The 14,568-nt window shown below is 39.4% G+C and overlaps 1 protein-coding gene across 2 annotated transcripts in view; it reads right to left on the bottom strand.

Annotated features, from left to right (window-relative positions):
- RASA3 (RAS p21 protein activator 3) overlaps positions 1 to 14,568 on the bottom strand; it is a 134,775-nt gene that overhangs the window by 67,919 nt on the left and 52,288 nt on the right. For both annotated transcript variants that reach the window (XM_062601661.1, XM_062601663.1), the window contains exon 4: positions 640 to 734. In XM_062601661.1, coding sequence (XP_062457645.1) covers positions 640 to 734 — 95 coding nt within the window. The remainder of the gene's footprint in view (positions 1 to 639; positions 735 to 14,568) is intronic.

Raw genomic sequence — 14,568 nt, 5'->3', positions numbered from 1 at the left:
CATTTCTTATTTGGTCATGATGGCTGTAGTCACAAGAGCTAGCATTGCAATAGATAATAGAGTTTGCTCCAAAAGAAGCTAAGCAGAGAAGAACAGGAGTCACTCACACTGTGTACCAAAAATCTGAAACCTCCCAAATCCTAAATGAAGCTGAAGTGATATCATCAGAATTCCCATGGTTTGGAGCAAGGCCTAGAAATCTGACAAGGAGTGTTTTTTGTTCAAGATGTGTTTGCTATCATTCCTGCAATAACCCATGTACAAAATTATTTAAGACAGTTACCTGCAGATACTGTTTTTAACTTGGCACTGCTCCTTGAGGAGTCAACAGTTATTTTTAAAGTTTGAAGTTACTTGATATTAGCAGATGACCACATCCCTCCTTGCAATACAGTGACCCTAACAGTTCACCTAGCTTTAATTATTTATGTGGGCAGAATCTTGGTCCCATTGATTTAAGCACACCAATATTTCACCCTCCAAGCAGACACTACACAACTTGCAAACACCAATGAAAACTAAACCATACTGAGCAATGCTTCCCTTATGCAGGGAAGCGATGCATTTGTCCTAGAGCCATCCAACCCATAATATTGCCACAGCCCTTTTACAAATATTCCTTTGCCAAGATCATCTCACCTGTACTTCTGAATCAGCATCAACATGCTGGAGTTGAAACCAGGTGTCTCTGTTATGATACTTCTGCAGATCTTCTTTCTGTATGGCTACTTTTCCTGGAAATAAAGCAAACCAGAAGCACAGTTTAAGAAATGGCTATAGTTGCCCAAAAGTACACTTCAGTAAGATTTCCAACAGAAACAGGTTTTTAAAGCAATCATTTAAGGACTATCCTCTTTAAACAGGGCTTCAGAGCAAGGAAAAATTTCTTCAGGGCATATTTCTTTACACAATACATAATTATTTCTGATGAACAGCTTTTTCCATTTCATATTGTGAAAGACTTTAAAATTCCTAACAGCATACTCAATTTAACAGTCTGAAGTACTCTGCAGTGTGGCTTAGGTTGCAAATATAGCAAAAATATTATTAATTTTTGTCATGATACTATAATTAAATGGAGGGACTTTTGTTTTGTTTTCTGTTTTTTGAGGCAGATGTCTCTAACAATCCCAATAGAATGTTGCAAGCTTGGGGGTTACTAACAACACTTTACAATGAGGTATTTCACTTTGTTTTTGTAGAAGTACAGCTACTACAGAAGATATCAAGTCAAGACTGAATCAGAGATCTGCATTTTGAGGCTGGGAGCTCTTTGCTGTGCTGACAGCACTTTACCACTCTTAGTGGTAAAAGATTTACTTTCTTCACTCACTCAAATCTTGTACAGCTAGCATGTCACAATCCAGAGTCACCTAAGTACTGCCACTCATGTTCCACCTCTAACCATACAGAGAAAACAGAGTTGAGCTTTCCCCTCCACTGTTTTAAAAATCCCCTGTCCTCACCAAATTAGTTTTTTTTTTTTTTTTTTTTTTTTTTTTTTTTTCTGGTAATTATGGCAACAGCAGCCAATTCCATGCTGTGAACTGGTGTACATGCACACTGAGGGATAATATATATGTAAAGCTCTAACTTTTATCTTGCCCAATCTCTCACAGGTGTTACATAAAGCACACTCTGAGGGGTAATGAAATTTTTTCCAAGCTTCTTTCTTTGTATATACAAAACAGAGCATGGCATGTTCATGGATCACATGATCCTCAGAAAGCATCTTTGGGCTGCATGCTTCCCTAGGCACTGAGAAAAGCAGCATGTTATAGATGAAAGAATCCAGGACGTTCAGAGATGTTCATGAGGCTCAAGACAGCTGCCTTTTGTCAATGTAGCTCAGTAGCAGACTTTCCTGACAGACTTGTTCACATACAATTTGTGACCACCACTTTGCTGAGGAAATAAAAGACCAAATCCTCAACCAAATCATGTTAAGAAAATATTCTAGTAGCCACAGTCTTTGTTGTAAGCATGAGAGAGATTTCCAAGACTCCCCAAATCCATGCCATCCAATCAAGTATCAGTAATACATTACCCCAGCAAACGTTAATAGAAGACATTTACAAAAAAAAAAAAAAAAAAAAAAAAAAAAATCCACACAATGGAAGGCTGTGAAAATGGCAGACACAAAGTATTCTCCCTTCTGAAACCTAAAAGCTTAATTAAGTCCTGAGAATAGTTTTTAAGTGGGATGGGTTGTAAAACCACCCCTACATCCACCTGTCTCCCAACAAATTTTGGCCTTTTCTTTAGCCGTGCTTAGACAGATACACTCAGCTCTCCTGTTTGCTGGGCAGCTGCCAAGCACTTGGTTGCAGCTACTACTGCGTCCCCCTGTCACCCTCAGGCTGATTCTGGGGAGTTTCCAGACTTTCAGTCCAATTTCTAAATTGCTCTGCCATCCTTCCACAGCTGCCTTCCATAGCTTCCGCCAGTGTTTCTGCTCCGGCTTCCACAGGGCTTCTGACACGTTACTCCCAAGCCATCCTCCCTCTGCTCTCAGCACTCTCCTCCTCTTTCTTATCCTTTGGAGACTACTAGGCCCCTCTCCTGGCTAATATTAAACTGGGGATTAAAGCAGCAAATACAATACCAGGCTCTTTATTGGACATACAAACCTAGTGACTTGAAACTTGAAAACCAGTAATTATATTACACAAATCTACAAAGTAAGAAGGCTGAAAGGGTAAATAAGACACTTGAACTCTGCTGAACAGAGAAACAGATGAAGTCACGCTGCTGAGAATCTCTGTAATGATGGCTGTGTATTTTCAAAGCTACCATGTTTATTCTCTAACCATAGCACTATCTGGGCAACTTCTCAGAGGTATAGGTTTAAACACATGACCTTCCAGTAACTGCTTTGGATCTCATTTGAAATCGTTTACTTTCACTGCTTGCTGTCCTCATTCTACCCTCCTAATCCTTTGCAGAAACCCTCTGCCGGACCGCAGTGTAACGCCTGCTTCGCGAATGGCATCCCTCATCTCTTCCTCTCAATCGGTTTCCTACGCAGTCCCCTCCCTTGCAGGGCTCTTCCTTGGGGAAAACCCAAGGACAATTTCTCTTACTTTAGCACATTTAATCACCATAAATAGTGTGGCCACTGCCCCTCTTTTCGTAGGGAGTCCCACTGCTTTCTAAACGAAGTACAGCAAGACCAATACAGAAGGTCTGACAACAGAATCAGGAGGTAATTACAGTGCACAAGATTTTGAGACAGTGGCACATGCCTCCAGCTCTAAGAGGGTTAACGTGATGGTACAACAGTTTTGATTAGGAAACCGTTTGAACAGTACTGTGTGCTCCGCAAATCTGCAGTTCCTATTAATGACTGAAACTTATTGACCAGGCTGGCTGGAAGCCAGTGTTTTTCCACTACACATCAAATGATCCACAAAGAAGAAAAATATTGGGGGAGGAGGAAGAGAAAGAATAAGGGAAAGGCCTATATTTTTACTAGTCTAAACATATAAAAAGTGCATTATTGACAGGGCAGATTAAACAATCTGGCCTGTTAAACAATTCTCTGTGTATGGCAGTGTCCTACAGACTTTCTGTTTTATAAACTCTTAGCCTGTACAGGCAACGTTCATACCCAAACCACACTTCTCCATCGCATGGCCCACATAAGGCATCATGCAGGCACTGGACAGGGTTCGGCCCTGCACTCTTCTGCACAGTTACTGTTCTGTCACCCACTGACCTATGTATTGGCTCAAACAACTTCTAGACTTGCAAGATCCAGGTTAAATCTAGGCCAATAATCTTAAACTGTTGGCACCTATAATTTGAATTCATAAGGGCCTACAATTCTCCTTGAAGATAAACCTGACAACAGAGATCAAAAAAAATTTACCATCACTCACTCAGGGCACTTTTTCCTCATTGAGATTCTTCAACACACTCCCACACTCGACTCCAATGTCCAATACTCTTTCTCAAAACTTGGATTGCTGCCAGGCAGCTGTACTAGACTCCAAAACTTGTATCTGAGGCAACCAGTCACTTATGTCTGCTTCCTCACAGCTACCCAAGGCTGCAGAGACTCTGGCTCTGTTAGCTTAACCTTTTAGATGCTGTATGGAAGGAGACAAGAAATGCAAACAACATGCTTCACACAATGTAAGGTATAGTTTCAATGCACACATGTGACTTTTTTAAAAAGTAAACTATTTTCTCAGGAACAGGACCAGCAAAGGTGCGGTAAAAGCATTTCTTCATTTGAACTCATTTCTTCCCTATGTCTGAGGTTCATCAAGTCAGGGGATCCCATGCACACTTCTGCACATTTTTCACCTAACGTGGCAGTGATTTTCTTTTGCTTCCCAACCTCAAACAGAACAGATCTTCACTGGCATATTTAAACCTTGAGCCTTGTGTTCAAAACAAAGATGCGACATGCAATAACTGGCCCTTTCCTTGTGCAAATCTGTCTGTAGGGAAAAGCAATCTACCAACAATCTATTATTTCAAGACACACAGCCAGCACACAGACGAAATAAGTTATTAGCTAGGGGCTTCACAGTCCTAAGGGTGCAGACTTGATTTTACAATCTCTGATACAAACAGATTTAAGAGACTCCCATTTTCCCCAACCATTCCCCTCTGTCCCTGTGATGTTCTGAAACACTGTGAGTAAAATAATCCAAATTCAAAACCTCCAAACAATGAAAATAAACACTCTGGGGGAGAAGAAGGCAGGAGGAAATAGGTTTCAGGGGTCATGTGTGGGTGGTGTTTGCATTTTTAACACAGACCGTTTCAGCTGACCTGTTTTATGGCTCCCCTACTCAAAGTCACATTAACACAGCTGGAAGATAGAGGATGGCAGAAGGTCAGTCCTCTGGGCACAGAGGCAGAAATTAGGCAACATGGATGGGTAGGGAAATGTGGGCTTTACCACGGGAGAAAGTGTATGTGAAAGTACTGCACCCTCAGTGCCTGTCCCTCACTGGGATTTCTGGTGCTCTTCCCAGGCAAGTCTGGAAAATAGGCCACTAAATTGTCTGAGCTCGTTAATTCACTGTCCAACATTTCCATACAAAGACTAAAACACAGTTCATAATTTGGCTCAGGCATACCCCACGTTCAGTCACAGCTACCTTCTGTCTGGATTACCTCCTGGTGACGAAAGGATTAGGCACTAGTCTGATGATTACTTCTCACCTTTTAATGACCATTTGCCAGTTTGCAGAGAGCCTCACTTACAGCTAAGGCATCTGAATGTTTATGTCAGATGCTAAATTAATAAAAGATATGTTTCCTTACAAAAACAAAAAAAGTCAGCCAGCAGCAGGACTGGAACTTGTCATTTTAAAAAGGCATGAGGCTTAATCTGAAAAACTACCTTACAGTTATTCTACAGATTTTAAAATATACCATTTCAGGAGTTCTTGTGTCTTCTTTAAATTTTCTAAAGATACTTTATACAGTGAAAAGCATGAAACTTTGCATAATGCTGTTAAATGAGCTGAGGCAATATAACGTAGCATTTCTAACGCATCGTCCTCCGCTAATGCTGGCTGCAGTACCATTAATTCACTTACAGTGAAGGGTTAGGCCTGAGTCACATGTTAAAAGGACCCAAAGTCCTAACTAATTAACTCTTCCCTCAACTCTGAGCAGGGACTAGTTTGCCTCCTATGTGCACATCGTCAAAGAGGGGTCACTGATTAAACACCAGAACTATTTATCTTAAGGGTAATAAAGACAAATGTTACCTGCTGTCCAGCTGCAACAAAGCAGTTTAAAATTTCTACATCCACAGCAGATAAAAATCCACTGCCTGAATTCCCTGCTGAACCCCCTTTATTACAGACAAGTGTTTCCACTATAGAGAGTGCCTATAAATGCAGAGAAAGAGTACATGCTATGATCTAGTGCAAACCATACTCGCAATGAGCCTGCCCCATCAGAATCCCTTGACCTCAATGCTGATATGAGGCTTTGCAACCAAATGGAGCAAAGCCAGGTTGGCACTTACACTTCAGCAAAAATTAACAAAGGTATCAGAAACGACTGCTAGGAAAACATGAGGAATATTTTTCGCATGCAGATTTTCAGTAAGTGGGTGACTTTTGTTTGATCTCTAGCTGCAAAAAACCTCTTTCCCCTCTCTTATTCATACAATACTTGACAGCTGTTCAAACCTAAATACCTTAGTTTCCTCAAGTTTTACACTGATGATGAGCCGAATATCCAGAGCAAACATCACAGGATAAACAGAGGTCTAAAGGGTATGCTATTATCCATTTTAGAATAAGTATTGTAGAAGCTACATGAATACATTTTTTTTCATCCCACTTGGGCCAAACCTTATGTAGAATCATCTGATAAATGTTTGTCAGCCCCAACTCCTTTTACTCTGTGTAAGATGTGTACTTTTCACACTGTAGGGCTTTTTGCTGTGATAGGGCATCTCCCAGTGTCATATGCACCTCCTTACTTGAGTTGCCTGAGGAGCTGTTTTGAAAAGTGCTCTTGGAAGAAACTTGCCCATAATATGGGGGGTTGAGGGAACACTCTTAGTCTGCCAACATATTCTCTGCTTTTGAGCTTCCAGTTCCTCATTCTGTTATAGCTTGAATCAAGTGAGATCAATAAACTGTTCCTCTTTATAACTGCAATATTAAATGGTGAGAGGTCATGGAGGCCAATTAAGCCACTGCTTCTGACTCCCTGAAGGTGGCTAAGCCTAGAGAATAGCCCACTCCAAACACGACAGAACACAGACAGCTGCTGCAAGTTGCAGTTATTGCAAATTCCCCGCTTGTGTTGAGGAAAAATTAAAACAGCACAGTAGGACCATCTTGACAGAAAGACACAGGTTAGCCAGCAATGGCTCCAGAACTTAAACACAAGGAAATCTTCATAGAGCCATGGAAAGTCTGTCATACTATTTCAGTGCCTTAACAAGGAACAAAGTGATACTGACTCCCAAGGGAGAAAGTTTTTCCCATCCAGAAGACGGACATGCTAAACTGCTGAGGGCCCACGAGTAAGCGTTTTGGGACTGGCAAGTCAACAACCAGATAACGACAGGAAATGTGCATGTCAGAGAGACATGTTTGCTCATCAGCAGTGGAGCTTACTGACATGCCTCAAATTCATAGCTGGCACCAGAGTGCTGAAGTAGTGACACTGTCTTTTTGGGCAGCAAGTATCTTACCCACCCTCCTTCAACTCCATAGATATCAGCAACAGCCATAAATACCTTCCCCATTCAACTAAGACATGCAATCTGAGCTAAGTTTTGAAGGTCTGCTTTATTAGACATAAAAAAGTTACATACCTGTGTTTCTTTTAGTTCACGGATGGAGTTATTTTTGGAATCTTCTAGGGGGAGATGCAGTTGCTTAAGTGTAAGTATCTAAATTGGAGGCGAATGCTTTTCAGAAGCTTTCTTTCAAACATACTTACGCCAAATGCAAGGTGAATGTAGGCTCGCCTAAACTATCACATTAAGCAGTTACATTTAGGGGTTAGATGTCCAATTTCAACTGGATCCTATCCAGTCTTGGTAGCTATATCATGAAGAATAAGGAAATGAAATTTAACCAGAGTGTCTCTGCCCACCGTTTTAAGAGAATTATTGCTACTTCGTTAGAAGTCTTAGATACACTTTCATAACTACTCTGCCTCAAGCACTCATAGACCACTATTTTCACAACAAGTCAAATTATAAGCATGAGAAAAGGCTTACTAAAATGCCCAGAGTACCTTAGTTACTATCACAGGCTTCATCCATCCATAAACAAATTCAAAAAATAAACACGAGTAAATCATGTTCACAAAGCCTCATATCAGCATTGAGGTCAAAGGGGTTCTGGCTGGGCAGACTCACTGAGGTCTGAACTAGCTCATAGCATGTGCTGTTTCACTCGCAATTTCAGTCTGCATTTATGGGCACTTCCATAGTGGAAAATATTTGTCTGATAAAAAATAAAAAAATGAAAACATGACCACACATATTTTAAAACATGTAAATGTGAACATGTTCATGTAAATGTGAACATAATGCCATGAAAATGGAGTCTCTTTGGGATGCTTTAAATTCATTGTGACATATTGGCCAGTTCAGAAATTGTTCCCTGCAAGCATATTAGTGCAGTGACCCCTACATCAGGGAATTCATTTAAAACAGTTGATATGAAGGTGCACAAGTAGAGCAGCTCTGAGTAGCAGGGAAATGCTAAGGACAAAACAGAATTGTTTTAATCACATTTTAGGCCAAAAAAGGCTTATGGGATTTTAATCAATGAAATCTCCAACATTAAAAACATACCCCCCCACACACACATCACTGCTACTCCTCCAAACTACATGGAATTCATAATTATCTACATGAATGGGTTATTTTTACCTCAAATAAGAGGCTTTATAAGGCAAAAAGAGCTAGAAGCCTGTCTTGTTCAAGAACAGTACAAGTACTCCCCTCACAACGTGAGAGAAGACTAAAACAGTAACATCCCTACTTCAGAATTAGAAAGATATGGATAAGCATTACGGACAACACAAAGTTTCAGAGTCTCAGAAGCAGGACAACTGTTCCTTCCCAGCTCCTGTGTTGCATATCATGAACCACGAGCACGGCTATATCATTTGCTGCTATTGATAGAAATTAATGGTGACAATGGCAGAACACTCTTCCAACACAAAAGCATTGCGTGCTATGCATTGGGGACTACTATACTCAAAATCCCTGCTTCATCTGTTCTTTGAATAATTAGTGCAAACACAATAAAAATAAGTCACTTGTGAAACACTTTCCCCATTTTTTGAGATCTATCTTGGACAAGAAGGTGAAGAAAGGCAGGTTGTGAAAAATGTGTAGCATCTATCTGTCAGAGAAACCAGGCACAGCATTGCAAGGACCATCCTCTGTCAGGACGGTTCTGTTGGCCACAACCCTAAAGAATCCCCCGATCTACATTGCAATTTCATCTCTCCCCCACCCCCATTAAAAAAAAAAAAAGTAATATAATAATCTACGCAACCACACCTTCAGTATCAGTTCCTAGTTAGCTGCTATCTGGGCCCTTAAAATAGACACACACACACACTTCAGAAAGTTGCTAAAACCTGTGGCTCATTCTATGCTGGACCAGTCCCAAATCAAGGCTTGCAGTCACCATCGTCTGTCTTACAGTAGGCAATCAAGATCCTCAGCATGCTGCCTGCACTGGACAACTACATCCTTCATGCCCTCCATCATCAGCTCCTTCTAGGTACTGCCACCAGAAGCCACTGCTGTTGCATCTTCTTCAGAGTCTTCGCTTTATTCAAGCAAAAAAACCCAGATAAACTGCTTTACACCTTCCAGTGCTGAAATGAGTCAAGTACTGCAGAAAACAGAGCAATCCCCACTCAAAATATAGTAGCCAGAGGTAAGCTTTGAGGACAGAACAACAACGATAACCCAAATACAGACACTAATGCCGTTGTGTGGTAACAGGGCCTGCATAAAAGGACATGCTGAACAGACAGTCAAGGTTCTAGCACATCATGCACAATAGCTTTGTTTATAAGATGTGTACTCTTAGGAGGAAAAAGGAAAAATATGTATTTTTGAAAGCTCAACTTTGTTTTCCTGCTTTTGTGATCATTTGTTATGTTAAAAGATATTGTCAACGCATCCTAAGAATTTATTCTATGCAGAAAGTATTTACTTTAGGCTTTCTGTGCAACTGTAGAGGATCTTCTCAGGCTAATTCTAGTTTACAGCTTCTCAAGACTTGTCTTTGTGGGACACAGTCATCTGTTTCCTTTATTTCATTAGTAGCTCTATTTATACCTTAGTGAGTAGACATTATTCCCATGTCATCCAACAGTCACATCACAGAAACAGTAAACCAGAAGTTGTGACTTCTGCCTAAGCCATAGTCAGCTGTGTGGAGGACTGGGAAAGAAAAGGAACACAATTGTCTACTTTAACCTTGGTCTCAATTTTGCATTGTATTGGAAGATCTTTCCTCCATTTACCTAACAGGAACCATAGCTTAGCAGGAATGGTTCTTTTTCAGTTTTACTTCAAATGCAGTATAGTATAAAATGGTGATGTTTCAGTTACACTTGGCAACAGTTACTTCATGATGGATGGTGTGCTTGGTCTTTTGGTAACAAATGGTGACAACTTTATAAATACACCTTCTCCTCAGCCCTGCACATACTTATTAACAAAGGCACAGACAGCTCAAACGTGCTACCCTCAAACCACTTCCAGTTCCAGAGTGTTTTCATTCTCTGAGAATGTCCATGAGCTATGACTTGCTTTTTTCTAATTTAGTCCGCAGCAGCCAACTTTGATTACCTCCAAAGGCAACATTTGTTTTACTGCTCCCTACATAATACTAAATGAACTGAAGCAAAGTGCAGATTGTTCAACCTGTTAGGATACACCAGCCACAAGGGTTACAATTTATTTTAGAACACACCTAGTAACCTCTATAAACGTGTCTCAGAGCAGTGAAGTATAGTAAATGTAATTAACAGAATAACTGGCTAGTCTTCTCCACAATGGTCTTCTGCCTCTTCACTGAGCACCTCAGGAATTTGACTTTGGTAATTTCTTAGTACTCTCCCACCCCACCCCCACTGCAACCAAACCTGTCCATCAGTCCGGACTACGATAAACTTAAATATAAAAGAGTTCTTATTCCTCAGTGCAATAAGAAGGACAAAATTTGATATGGTAAAGTAATTTCTTCCCCTCAGAACTTCACTGTTGGTTGCACTTTATTCTGTCCAGCTTCCTGCTTAATATAGATATTATCACACCAGTTACGTGTATCTGTTAACAAAACAAATGAAGCGCTCAGGAAAAAAATACAGCATGATTTGTGATTTGAACAGAGGATAAATAACTGTGCACCTACCACCTGAAGGGCATGTAATATTAACTATTCTTTCAGTGCAGTGTTAAATGATTTGGTGTGGCACATTTCCTGTTTTTAACTGATCTATATATTCAAGGTCACAGACTTGCAACTTGAACTGTTCATTATACACCCATAAGAATACCAGCTCAGGGCCTCTCGCGGAGATGTTTTCTTCAGTTAATCTAGCTCATTTATGAAAGAGTGAGAAAACCTGTATTGTAATTCTAATGTATTGGCTCAGCTTGATTCATTTATACTTTCGTTTAATATTTTTTTTAAAAAAATAAGAAATATCAAAATTAATCATTAATGAATGTATATTTATATTTGCCATATTTAGCAGCATTAATTCCTTGTACTGCATTTACTCAGAGCTATCTTGTTTTCCCCTTACTGCTGGTAGAGAATCAATTGCCAGTTTTTCAAGTTACCCCATTTACCCAGAATTTTTCTCATTATAACATTTAGATGAAAGTAACTCTGCTATTTATTATACATACACTTTTCATCAACTTTGCCTCCTACTCATATTTGATCACTTGGAAACAGTGTAGAGAAAGTCATTCTTTTATTTTAGAAAGTAAAGCTGTTCTGGCTCCTCTTTGGAAAAAAAAGGCTAAATTAAAATGGAACTTATCATCATTCTAATTTCCTACTCAAAGCATCCGACATACAATGTAAATCAGTATTAAACTCTAGCCAGCTAACAGTTAAAAGACACAATAGCAAGAGACAACTTAAGACTAATCTATTTCCATAGGAAGTGTATATTTGCCACAGCTTATCAAAAACCAGACACAACTCATACTTTAGATCAATTAAGTTGTGTATTTCATTCATTATATTTGCATTTCAGCTGGCATCGAAGATTCTTCCAAGATGCAGTTCAGAGTTGCATCTGTTCCACTAACAAAATCCTACGTGACTTAGCAAATTATCATTAGGAAAACTCAAACATAATAAACAAACATGCAAACCCAAAGATAGTTTTATCTGAACAATTCTCTCATCCTGTATGCCAAAGTATTACATTATGTTCCAAAACATATCTGCTAGACACGTGTTCATTTTTTTTGCATTTGTTTGGTTCTCCTCAGAAGTATTTGTCAGAGGTTTCAGGGGTTTCTCATTTTTCATTTTCTCCCTACGCCTTCCTTTTTTTGCTGGCTTGAGCATTCTCATCTGTCACATACTGAGCAAGCTGCATTTTGGACGTTAGATAATTTGCTATCACAAACATGCACTTTACCTTTGAATAAAGTATGCCTACTCTGAGCTCCAGTCACGCTGGAAATGAATATTAGAGCATCAAGAGAAAGTTCTGACAATGCAAAGTAGTGATTCAAAAGGAATTTTTCTAGTCAACCATCTTCAAAAAATAGCTACTTTCACATTCTCACTGCTTTGAGACACATGCACTCTGTGTTCCCGCTCTCAGAAAAACCCCAGCCAAATAAACAACATAAACAGATGTCTTAAACATACCAGATCACACAGGAAACACAGTCAAATTCACAAGCTCAGTAACATCTGAAGTTAAATTCAGTCTCCCTGGATGGAAGGCACTAATCCCCAATTCCCCTCTTTGAGAAAGCACATTGCTAGATGAGCATGGGTAACCACACTTACTTCAGAAGTGTCTCATGATGACAGAACATAACAAGCGATCTCTATAATGCAAACAAAGGGCCCCTATTCGCAGAATTCAGCAGCTCAGTGGAAGAGACTATTCTAGCATTACTCTAAACAAACTTTTCAGTGCAAGCCTCTTCCAGAGGAGGTCTCTTAAGACTTACTGAATTGAATGCATATTAAAGCAACTATTCCTTTTTAATGTTACAGACGTTGTTCCTATGAAAGAGTTCCCTTCATCAAAAAAAAAAAAAAAAAAAAAAAAAAAAAAAAAAAACACTCTACTGCTTAGCTTTGCTGCTGCTGACTCCTGCTCAACAAGAACTATTGAAAATAACTGCATGCAGTTACTCCAGAGTGCTGCTTTGGTTCCAGAACCATTTCCTACTACAAACAAAAGCTTTAAATATTGATACATGGTAAATTCTATCAATTTAAATTCAAATTTAATATCTTGATTTATCAATATCATAAAGTGACAGTAATTCTGCTTTTTCGCTCCTCTCTCCATTGCCTTTTAGCTACTTATCAGGATTCTGCATCTTTGCAATGCTTTTCACATATGCCTATGATCAGAATGAAGGAAAAAAACAGAGTGAAAAAGAGGGAAAACTCTTGGACTACAACAGCTAATATAAACTGTAAAATATCAATGCAGTTAAAGCCAGAACTCCATTGTTACCTAACTGCTACAGTAAAACAGTAATACATCAGTCTGCCTATATATGGATTCTTCAATACACACACACAAGAAAAAAGAAAAGTCAAACTGCAAGAATACTACCTCTTTTTCCCGAAGAGGTAGAGAAGAATGGAAACCTGATCAACAATCTGCACATCCAAACAAATTTCTCTGCATATCTTCTGCAGGTCCTTTATTGCATGAGCTGCTCTCAGCAGTTCCTGAAGGATTCCCCTCCAATGTCAGAGCCTGACTATTAAAATAGGAATTTAGGGAACACGGAAATAAAATGAAGTAATCTGCACTTCTCCCTGCAGTTTCATGGGGTCTGATTTGTGTCATGTCTGCCAAAACCCTTGCTCCAGAGTAAAACTCTTAGCAAGAAAATCCCAGTCCATGGCCTGCTTGTGAGCCACTGCAGCGAAAGAAAACTGGTAACATACAGGAGATCCAGTAAGATGATTTCAAGAATGAAAAACTCATCAGTTAAAAAAAAAAAAAAAAAGGAGATATTATTTCACATTACCAGTGAGAAGCTGGAGATTAGAGACCAAACAGCTTTCAAAAAGCCCACTCAAAACCCCAAAACTGAAAGCCTCACACAAGATGCGTATGCTAGAACTAAGCGTTCATTTTAGACCAGCTCAGTTCTACCCTAGCTCTTTACCTAACACTTTTCTTCTGCAAAGTCTCTGGCTATAACTGCATATTCTTGTGCAACAGCATTTTCCTCTGAAATGGATAGTTAAAGTAGCTGCCACTTGGACCTGCAAGTAAAGATGAAATATTTCATAATGCCTGCAAGATGGACTTCTTGCTTCCTGTTAAATTGCCTTGGCTCCACAGCATTATCTGTTATTGTACTGTATTTACCTGGTGATCCTGCCTTTAAGATCTTTCATGTATCTTGTGTTGTTTCTCAGAAAGAGACATGAATTTTACCTAACTGCACTTCTGTACACTGATATTTCAAGATGGGGTTAACACATTAAATTGAAAAAGGTAGTTATTTGCCTCAAGAAAAAGTAACCTCAGAAAAAGCCCCCAAAATAACAGAATTCCTAATTTTTTCATTTTGAGGAACAAGGTATCCTAAAACTTACATAAACCAACCTACCAGCTGGAGAGTTTGGCTGAACATATCGCAGAGTCCTACTTTAGAAATATGGCAAAATCTAAAGAGATGTCAGGAAACAAGAAAGTTCTTAAAAATCACAGTAATGACTTCTACTTGTCAGTGACTGATGGAAATATACACCTATTTGTTTTAAACTGATGTACAGGTATGAGGACACACAGCTAAGAGAACCTCAATTTAAAGCTGATACACCTTAAAGGAATGGAGTATCTGACAGCAGATTA

The sequence above is a fragment of the Rhea pennata genome, chromosome 1 (genome assembly GCF_028389875.1).
Source record: "Rhea pennata isolate bPtePen1 chromosome 1, bPtePen1.pri, whole genome shotgun sequence".
Taxonomy (NCBI): Eukaryota; Metazoa; Chordata; class Aves; order Rheiformes; family Rheidae; genus Rhea; species Rhea pennata.
The sequence above is the reverse complement of the archived record's forward strand: the minus strand, read 5'-3'. Positions and strand labels throughout refer to the sequence as shown.